Genomic DNA, 10,645 nt, shown 5'->3' on the forward strand with positions numbered 1-10,645 from the left:
GCGCCCAAAGAGGCGGATTTACAGGCGCCAAGGTGATGATGCCACCGGATTCTAAACCATAGCAGCGGGGTGGGCGGGATGTGCAAGAAGCCCCGGGGAGGTGTGTGTGTGCAGAAAAAAAAAAAAAAAGCCCCGGGGAAAAAACAGGTGACACAGCCACATGGCGCGTCGGTTTCACTCGATTATTTAGCGGGAGGGGGACAATAAAAAAACAAACAGCTCTGTTACGGAGCTACAAAACCCCAGGTCCACGTGAACTCGTAACGTAAAACAGGAAGCCCAGAGCCACGCCCGCCGAGGGCGTCCGCCACTCCCCGCGGTTACCCGGGCACCGGGGCGGGAACTGGGCGCGCCGGGCTCCGGGCGAGGACCCGTCCCTGCCGCGCAGGTTCTCGGCTGCGGGACCCGGAGCCGCGCCGACCTCGGCCCCGCCCGGGCGTTAGCGTGACCCGGGGCCGGAGCGCGGTGAACGCCCGGCGGCCTGCCCCGCGGGCTCCAGGGGCTGCGCTCTCGCGCGCATGGCGAGTGGGGCTTTCCCTGGCTGCTCACAGAGGCCAGAGGGACTAAGATGGTGTCCGCTGGGCGCCCCGGGAGCGGCCTCCAGAAGGATGTGCGGACCCGGCAGCCGGAGGTAGGAAGTGGGGAGCCCACAAGTCCCGCGCCCCCACGGCCGAAGCACAGCCGAGTACGCTGCCCGACGGAACCGGTGTTTGCGGGCAGAACGCCCGAAGCCCGGAGAGGCGGGGCGGGATTCTGATCACCATCTCGCGACGTCTCAGTGACGTCGCACAGCACTCGCGTGTTCCACTCTTTCACCTTCAGTCCACTCCCTCAGTACGTGGGTCTACCCCTTTAAGCGAGTGATTGACAGTTATTTCAGCCATTCAACGTCCCCAGCACCATCCAATCAGATTTAAACTTCTCTCAGCCGCCAAAGGAGTTGGAAAAAGGGATCGAAAGAGGGAGAGCTCTTTCGCGCGAGATCGCTCTGAGGCGGCCTCTGAGGGGAAGAAAACGCCAGAAAAGATGGCCCGACCTTCCAAGTAGTGGATTAAAGGACGGGGTCGAAAACCAATAAAAGGGATGAGGAGGTGGGATCATTGCTTTCCGGAGCCAGAAGTACCGTTACAGGGCACACTTCTTGTCCAATCAACGCCTCCAGACTTTGGCTCAGGTGACCACAGAGTGCGAGGGGCGGAGCTACAGCCTGGCGCGAGGAACCGTTAAGATGGACAACGAATATAGCCAATGAGGTACTCCGACTGAGGCGTTGGGAACCCAATAACAGTGGCCGGGCGGGCGCCTTCCCGGAGCGCGGGGAGATGTAAAGACAGACAAGTAGTTTTCCCAATGAGGCTGTAGAAGAGGGGAGCTACTTGGCCAATGGAGGCGGCGGGGCGGGATCCTTTGCAGCGGCGGAGCCCAAGATGGCGGCATGCGGTTCCGCTGTGTGAAACCAGCGCGGGGCGGCGGGTTCTTCAGCTCCGCGGAGACGACCTCCGGCGACCCGCAGCGATGAAGGGGAAAGAGCGCTCTCCAGTCAAATCCAAGCGCTCCCGTGGTGGTGAGGATTCGACTTCCCGTGGGGAGCGGAGCAAGAAGTTAGGGGGCTCTGGCGGCAGCAATGGGAGCAGCAGCGGTAAGACCGACGGCGGCGGCGGCGGGTCGCGGCGCAGCCTCCATCTCGACAAGTCCGGCAGCCGAGGCGGCAGCCGCGAGTATGACACGGGAGGGGGCAGCTCCAGCAGCCGCTTGCACAGTTACAGCTCCCCGAGCGCTAAAAATTCCTCGGGCGGGGGCGAGTCGCGCAGCAGCTCCCGAGGTGGAGGCGGGGAGTCACGTTCCTCGGGGGCCGCCTCCTCCGCCGCTGACGGCGGCGAGTACAAGACCCTGAAGATCAGCGAGCTGGGGTCCCAGCTGAGCGACGAAGCGGTGGAGGACGGGCTGTTCCACGAGTTCAAACGCTTCGGCGATGTGAGTGTCAAAATCAGCCACCTCTCGGGTTCTGGCGGCGGGGACGAGCGCGTCGCCTTTGTGAACTTCCGGCGGTCAGAGGACGCGCGGGCGGCCAAGCATGCCAGAGGCCGCCTGGTGCTCTATGACCGGCCCCTGAAGATAGAAGCCGTGTACGTGAGCCGGCGCCGCAGCCGCTCCCCGCTGGACAAGGATTCTTACCCGCCGTCCTCCAGCGTGGTCGGGGCCTCGGTCGGCGGCCACCGGCACGCCCCGGGCGGAGGGGGTGGAGGCCAGAGATCGCTGTCCCCCGGCGGGGCGGCCTTGGGATACAGGGACTACCGATTGCAGCAGTTGGCCCTTGGCCGCCTGCCCCCTCCGCCGCCGCCACCCTTGCCCCGGGACCTGGAGAGGGAGCGGGACTACCCGTTCTATGAGAGAGTGCGCCCGGCCTACAACCTCGAGCCCCGGGTGGGCGCTGGAGCAGGTGCTGCTCCTTTCAGAGAAGTGGACGAGATCTCACCGGAGGATGATCAGCGAGCTAACAGGACGCTTTTCCTGGGCAACCTGGACATCACTGTGACCGAGAGCGACCTAAGGAGGGCTTTTGATCGCTTCGGAGTCATCACAGAAGTAGACATCAAGAGGCCTTCTCGGGGCCAGACCAGTACCTACGGCTTTCTCAAATTTGAGAACCTAGACATGTCTCACCGAGCCAAAGTGGCAATGTCTGGCAAGATTATAATCCGGAATCCTATCAAAATTGGTTATGGTAAAGCTACACCCACCACCCGCCTCTGGGTAGGTGGCCTGGGACCTTGGGTGCCTCTTGCTGCCCTGGCACGAGAATTTGACCGATTTGGCACCATACGCACCATAGACTACCGCAAAGGCGATAGTTGGGCCTATATCCAGTATGAAAGCCTAGATGCCGCTCATGCTGCCTGGACCCATATGCGGGGCTTTCCACTGGGTGGTCCAGATCGCCGCCTGAGAGTAGACTTTGCAGACACAGAACATCGGTACCACCAGCAGTATCTGCAGCCTCTGCCCTTAACTCATTATGACTTGGTGACAGATGCTTTTGGACATCGGGCACCTGACCCTTTGAGGGGTGCGAGGGATAGGACGCCACCCTTACTGTACAGAGATTGTGATCGGGACCTTTATACTGACTCTGATTGGGTGCCACCCCCGCCCCCAGTCCGGGAACGCAGCACTCGGACTGCCCCTACTTCTGTGCCTGCTTATGAGCCACTGGATAGCCTGGATCGCAGGCGGGATGGCTGGTCCTTGGACCGGGACAGAGGTGATCGAGATCTGCCCAGCAGCAGAGACCAGCCCAGGAAGCGAAGGCTGCCTGAGGACAGCGGGGGACGGCATCTGGATAGGTCCCCTGAGAGCGACCGTCCTCGGAAACGTCACTGCGTTCCTTCTCCTGATCGCAGTCCAGACTTGAGCAGTAGCAGGGATCGCTACAACAGTGACAATGATCGATCTTCTCGTCTTCTTCTCTTGGAAAGGCCCTCTCCAATCAAAGACAGACGAGGTAGTTTGGAGAAAAGCCAGGGTGACAAGCGAGACCGCAAAAACTCTGCATCAGTTGAACGTGATAGGAAGCATCGGACAGCTGCTCCCACTGAGGGAAAAAGCCCTCTGAAAAAGGAAGACCGGTCTGATGGGAGTGCAGCCAGCACCAGCACTGTTTCTTCAAAGCTGAAGCCCCCTTCCCAGAAACAGGATGGTGGGACAGCTCCTGCTGCAGCCGCCTCTCCCAAGCTCTGTTTGGCCTGGCAGGGCATGCTTCTGTTGAAGAACAGCAACTTTCCTTCCAACATGCATCTGTTGCAGGGCGACCTCCAAGTGGCTAGTAGTCTTCTCGTGGAGGGCTCCAGTGGAGGCAAAGTTGCCCAGCTCAAGATCACTCAGCGTCTTCGTTTGGACCAGCCCAAGTTGGATGAAGTAACTCGGCGCATCAAAGTGGCAGGGCCCAATGGTTATGCCATTCTTCTGGCTGTGCCTGGAAGTTCTGACGGCAGATCCTCTTCCTCCGCCACATCAGATACTGCCACCTCTACTCAGAGGCCACTAAGGAACCTGGTGTCCTATTTAAAGCAAAAGCAGGCTGCTGGGGTGATCAGCCTCCCCGTGGGGGGCAACAAAGACAAGGAAAACACCGGGGTCCTTCATGCCTTCCCACCCTGTGAGTTCTCCCAGCAGTTCCTGGATTCTCCTGCCAAGGCACTGGCCAAATCTGAAGAAGATTACCTGGTCATGATCATTGTCCGTGGTGCGTCCTAAAGTCCATGTGTAACTTGTATTTACTACTTTGACATGGTTCCTGTTTTGTGATGTATAATGGGATACAGCATTAGGTGAAATTTTGTTTTTAATTAGTTGTTTAGTTGTAGCCCTTTTCTTTTTTATATTTTTATAAACCTTATAGAAGTCAGGATAGTTTAGTTATTAAGTGAAAGCAATGTCCTGAAGGTAGCAGGCAGATGGATTTACTTTAATTAGCAGTTCCCACTCTTTATGAGTAACTTTTTTCCTCCTCTTTGGTTTTTTTTCTTTTTTAACCTTGAGCTTAAAAAAAAAATCCTCAAAGTTACAAAACCAAAATTCTGAAGTCAAAATCTGGAGGAAAAAGCCCATTGATTATATAAAGATATACACCTAAAAATGGCTTGATTGGTATGTAGGTAAATAATTTCTGTACCAGAAATATTATTTGTATGAAAAATTTTGATCAGGGACCTCAAAAAGTATAAGCTGGTAAATTGTATAGCTATGTAATTGTTTTAATCAGGTATTTGAGTATTTCTCTTAAAATATACGGTTTATTCCCAGAGAGTTTGCTTTAACATAATGCATTTTTATCATTAATTCTTGAGTTCTGTATCCCGTATATGCACTTTTGGTTTGTAGCTGTAACTGTTCAGTAAAAATTGAGGAGTATGTTACAAACCATATGTCTTATGCTTACACTAGTATGCAAGTGAGTAGGTGCTTTTAAACTCAGAATTCTTTGGTCAGTTATTGGTGTGTGGGTTGTTTTTACTGATTTTTTTAGAGAGGTGTAGCAGGTACATTTCTAATTGTGCATATTTCAAAACTCGAGTGTTTTTCATCAAAGATGAGTTTTTGTTTTTGTATTCATTCAAATTCCTGATTTCAATAATAGAAAGAAGAGTTGTCTGCAGGCTCATAAGTCATCTTTTGTTTCTGTGGGCATTAATCAGATTGCAGAATTTTTTAAAGTCATCCTGAAATGCCTTTGACATGCTCTTAAAATTTTGCTTGTATTCTTTTCATATTTAAACAGTAGCGATGACATTACATTATGGAAAATGTTTGGACTATCTTTGAAATCTTGGGCTTAATATTTGCACTGGTGTCCAACCACAGAGAATTAAAATGTCAGTGTAAGGAAAACCCTTTTTTATTGTTTTATTTTCCCAGACATCTGGAATTAATTCAAAATAACCCACATTCACGGTTTGTTTGTTTTTTTCCAAAGCTGAAGATTATATTGACTTCTGGTTCTTAACAAGGGCTTTTGCTGCTTAACAGTAATGGATGATTTTTGAGGCCTTTTTTTTTTTTTTTTCCCCCATCTATTCCTTAGCCCCCAAGTCTAGTTTCTCAGGTCATTAGTATACCCACTCCCCAAAACTCCCTCCCCACACACATACACACTGCCCCCAATTTAAATGCTGAGGACTTTGGCTAAGGCCCTTGATATTTAATTATGATTAGAAACTTTAGGACCTTTTGGATCATGGTCATGTTTCTATTCTGTGAAAGTGACTTATTGAAAGCCTGGCAGAACCCAACTGTTTTCTTTCTGTTATCAAAGCTGGTAGTTTAAAATAGCACCAATAATAACCCAGGGAAGTGTCATGTAATTTTTTATTTTTCATTATGACAGGTCTCTAATGCATGTCAGCATGAAAGCCTCACCACTGCTGTGTCTTTTGTTTTGTTTGGTTTTCATTATGCATTCATAAATATTCTTTTTAGGTTTAGAGATTTTTTGTTGTTGTTGTTTTTAAACTGGAAAAACTAGTCATTTTGAGGGAAAGAAAGTACTAGGCTATGAACACAAACACCCTTGGTTAGTAGGGAAAATACCTAAAGCCCTACAATTAAAGCTTTGGATGCTTTTTGCTTTTTTTTTTTTTTTTTTTTTTTTTAATATATTTGTATTGATTTCAGAGAGGAGGGGGAGAGAGAGGAAAATACAGTGTTGAGAGAGAATCATTGATTGCCTGCCTCCTGCATGTCCACCACCGGGAACCCACCCTGCTACCCTGGGCATGCACCCTGACCAGGGACATGCCCTGATAGGGGAATCAAACCATGACCTCCTGGTTCATAGGAGGTCGGCACTCAACCACTGAGCCACGCCTGCTGGGCTGCTTTTTGCTTTTTAAAAGGCCAAGTGTAGCAAGGTAAGACGGCATAGACACCTGTTCAGAAACTAATGCAAGTGTGCAGTCAGTGCATACATCGGGTCAAAGTACAGTTTGGCTAGATACATTTTTCCAGTTTAAATCTCACTAACCATTAACTTTTGAATATCTTGTGATAAGATGGCTGGACAAATAATTTTGCTCCTTTAGGGAGTGAAGTCCATGACATCTAATTTTATGATAATCCAAAGTGTGTGCTTTCTCCCTCTCTTTTTTTTGTGTGCGTGTGTGTGTGTTCTTGCTCCATGTTTGTGTGAATTTTTACTTGACATTGCAGCTTTTGTTAAATCTGGGAAATTTGTGTTTCAATGTTTTAGGAACAATGGCTTGATATCATTTCTAAACATATGTATTGTAAATACCTAATTACGTTTTGTTTGGTGCTTACCTACAGAGTGCCATCATTCAGATGAATCTCTTATTTGTGATGCCCATTCTCGTGCAGTTTTATAATATTGGTGAAATATTGACTTATATCTTCAGAATGGAATGAAAGCAAAAGTCTAAAACTGTCTGGTCTGATGCTGATTGGTCAGAATTTCATTATTTCAGCATTGGGTGTTCTTTGTAACAGCCAATTTTTTTCTATTTCTTATACTTTAAAAAAATACTTGTTGATGTTTCTGGAATTCGGTTCAAATTATTGGAAAGAAAATTTCTTCAGTGTATCAGTTAATGACTTATTAAGTATTACTGGTGAAAACATCAAGCTAATTAAGACTTTTGGATCACCACTTCAAAGTTTATGGGAAATTAAGCCTTCAGCTCCTAGCCAATTTTATAATATTTTGTTGGTTGTAACTGGGATTCTTACTAGTAGAAAGAGTTTTCCACACAAAAAATTAAATTCCTGGTTTAAGATGTATACTTTAACTCTTAACTGAGCATAGACTTCCCTTTAAGGATTACATCTTAAAATGTCCATCCTCTGGCTTGTATAAGTTTTTGACACATTTTGAAGTTAATATATTCTGGCCCTTCTTAACTAGATCATTTGAGGTACAGGAGTAAAAGTAAGGTGTGTGTTCGTTGCTTTCAGAGTCAAACACTGTAGGTTTACTTTAAAACTTATGAGCAGGTTTTCACTGACATTACCTTTTTATTTTATTTTAAATCCACTATTTTTAGACAGTGAAATTGCTCATTATATAGGTAAAGCTTGAATTGCAGTTTGGAACCATTCACCAAAAACTCTGTGGTAACAGAATTAGGAAATCCTCTTGAGAAGAGGGCCTTTATGACTTTCCATGTGAAAAGAAATTTTGGAGAGAATTTCTGCACATTTTTTTCTGTCTCTGCCACAGTGCATGGTTTTGAGATAGAAGTTAGGTATTAGGACAAGCAGAGGAGACATGGATGTGACCCTGTTAACATTCTGGTAATAGTGATGTCACTAAGGGGAGAAAATGATTTCAGGTCACCACAGGGAGCTGTCCATCTTAAAAAGTTTTATGTGTGTGATTTAAACAGCACTGAAAAGTGGAAGTCCTAAAGTGTTCTTGGCTGTTTAGCAATGGGTTTATGTGAGTGTTTTCTTAAAGTAACAGTTGCTGTCTTTGGTAACACAGATGAAGGTGGATTTTTAAATGGTTTTGTATCTTGACCCCTTTCTGTAATAACGGAGCAGTTCTGTATTGCTCCATATAAATTACAGAATGAAAATAGAGGGGGTAAAAGTTTAACTAAATTTCATCTTTTTACAGTTTCATTTTTTAAGTTATATGTAGAATATATTGATTATAGGTTGATTATAAACTTGCTGTCTTCTGAAATTTTTTTCAATATGTTTTACTCAGTTACATGAGTACAAAGGATATTTTCAGTCCTATAATCCTCACTTAATTGCAGTCTTTCAAAAAAAATCCACCCTATTCTACTTGTTATTTGTCTGTTCATACAGTAAATTCGTTTCAAGGTTTGTGCCAATGGGTATTATTGGTGCTTTTTGAGGTCAAGGTGGACTATCCAGGAAGGGCTTGTTAACGATGTGTTCATCTATGATGGCATAGGGAAAAAATATATATTTTTAATATTGTAAACATTTTTACTGAATAACCTTTTTTTCCCTCCTGCAAGCAAAGCTGGTGAACAGTGGATGAAGATACGGAAATCAAAGCTCTAATGGACCTTTTCGAAGAGAAGTTGTGGCTTATGTGGAGTTTACATGGGCCTCTTGATGGAAGAAAGCTAATCTGTTTAGTATTTGTGCATTTTACTAAAATGGCAGCTTAAAGTTGTGTATCTGCTATTGTGATGCCAATGCCGGTGTTTTAAGTGGAAAAAAATGACCTCTTGCTTTGTGCTGTGTACACAAGATTTCTGGAAAAGTAAAGAAAAACCCTTTTTATGGCTCACACAGCTTAAAAGTAGCTGTCACTCAAACGTGCGCTCACAGTTGAGCTGCTTTTGTTTTATTCTAAATAAATTGTTTCTTTTGAGGAAAATGTTTTTCTGCCTGGAAGTGAATTGACGGCAAACCTTTGACCCCTTTGTTTGCAGCTGAGGCGTTACTTGCTGCTGCTCAGATCTTGTATGTCCTGAGCAAGAAGCAGGGAGACCATCACTTTGACTTATCGCGGTGTGTCAATTCTGAAGGATCACTAGTGTTACCGTGACCCCCTTTGTTTGCAGCGAAGGGGATCATTTGCTTCTCGGTCCTCAACTTGATGAGGAAATGGTGCTGTTGGCTGGCACGAAAGAAGCCGGGGCAAGCACCGTAAGCCTCACCACAGTGCACAAGTCGGGGGCTTTGCTGGTTTGAAGAGCCGGAGTTGCTGAAATTTAAGTTTTGATTTATTTTGTTCACCTGTCACGTTTGGCCTTAGTTTCATTTTTAATTTGAAGAAAAGTTTGCAATTGCTTTATCTTGCACTTAACATTTGCACCAAATTGCCAAAAGAAGGAGAATGCTCCGTTTGCTTTTTAAATGTTAATGATGATGTTAATAAAGCCTTTCCTGACACATTTGAGGAGCTCCTCCGTCTCCAGGGGCTTCTCACCAGAGGTATGCAGTGATGGGTTTAGTTCTGAATGGATGAAGAGTTCCTGAGAGCTAGCGTTTGTAATTAGAACCGTTACTTGGTATCTGTGCCTTATTTGACCTGTGGTTCCACATGCCTTGGATGTGCATGCACCGTGACGGTTTCATAGGTACGAACGCACACTCAGGCCCAGACACCTCGGTTGGTAGTACAGATTGTGAGGAAAAAATGGAGGCATCCTTAAGGAGGAAAAGTGTTTGCCTTTAGTTCCTGCATTATCCTGCACAGGGGGTCCTGAGCTTTGGAAGCTGTTCCCAGTGCAGGAGAACAACTCCCCTGTTTGCAGCAGGAGACTTCGGTGCACAGTGACAACGCTGGAGTTCAAGAGCAAGCCAGCAATGCTGCACCATTGGCTTCAGACACCATTGTTGTTGCCAGTTGTAAACTTAACTAGTTGCAGACGAAGACCACCTTGACATGCAGGCTTGTTGGGCTTGTTTTGAATTTTAACCTCGGATGGAAGAGCCTAGTGCTGTGTGTCTCCATGCGGGATGATGATTACTTAGGCAACAGGTGATTACCAACAAAGGATGCCACGCTTATACTCTGCAAGGTGGTGTTCCAGTGGCAAACAGCTGTATAAGCTCTTGTAAACAGGTAAGAGGGTTTTTAGAGGTCAAAATGCATTATAATTAATAGGGATTTTAATGTTGGGGGTATGCTTCTCTGGAAATCTTCAGGCACTACCTCCTCTTCACCAAAGTGTTGTATTTATAAAATTCCAGGCCAGAACTTTTGTTCTGCTATTTTTATTTTTTTAAAAAACAAAATTGTTGTGGGAGCCAAAGCATTGAAATCTTGGTTATGGATTTGGGGCCTTGATATCCGTTAAAATTTTGACGTTTTCCATTAGCCATGACCTTCACCCTTAGTGGTGATTTACTGGTGCTGGAAGAATTTCCTGCTGTAAACCTCCAAGTTAAACTTATAGTATGTAGCACCAACAACAAAGAAATGTGTACCATCAGACTAGGAATGATAGATAATTTAGCCAAAATGGTTAGTTTTTTTTTTTTTTCCTTGTCCTACAAAGAGATTAATTATAAAATTTGGCCACTGCAACTTTAGGGCAGTGAATAGGCAATGTTGACAGGGCTGTTACATCATTTTGTGGTCCATTTAGTCTTCCCGGGCTTCTGAACCCTTGCAGCTCCTCTCCCCAACATTAATCAAGAG

At 46.4% G+C, this 10,645-nt stretch overlaps 1 protein-coding gene across 2 annotated transcripts; it reads left to right on the plus strand.

Moving 5' to 3' along the window:
* Nucleotides 1-1,383: 1,383 nt before the first annotated feature.
* RBM15 (RNA binding motif protein 15) lies at nucleotides 1,384-8,876 on the plus strand (the record flags this gene model as incomplete). 2 transcript variants are annotated; one of them, XM_081112528.1, is made up of 2 exons in its annotated part: nucleotides 1,384-4,243; nucleotides 8,505-8,876. In XM_081112528.1, 2 exons carry the CDS (start codon nucleotides 1,384-1,386, stop codon nucleotides 8,525-8,527), a joined length of 2,883 nt encoding a protein of 960 aa, XP_080968654.1. In that variant the 3' UTR covers nucleotides 8,528-8,876. The 2 variants fall into 2 exon arrangements, with proteins under 2 accessions (XP_080968654.1, XP_080968653.1); XM_081112527.1 differs by having other exon boundaries at nucleotides 8,510-8,876.
* Nucleotides 8,877-10,645: the final 1,769 nt, after the last annotated feature.

This window comes from Myotis nattereri (assembly GCF_964212035.1).
Source record: "Myotis nattereri genome assembly, chromosome: 18".
In the NCBI taxonomy this organism is placed as follows: domain Eukaryota; kingdom Metazoa; phylum Chordata; class Mammalia; order Chiroptera; family Vespertilionidae; genus Myotis; species Myotis nattereri.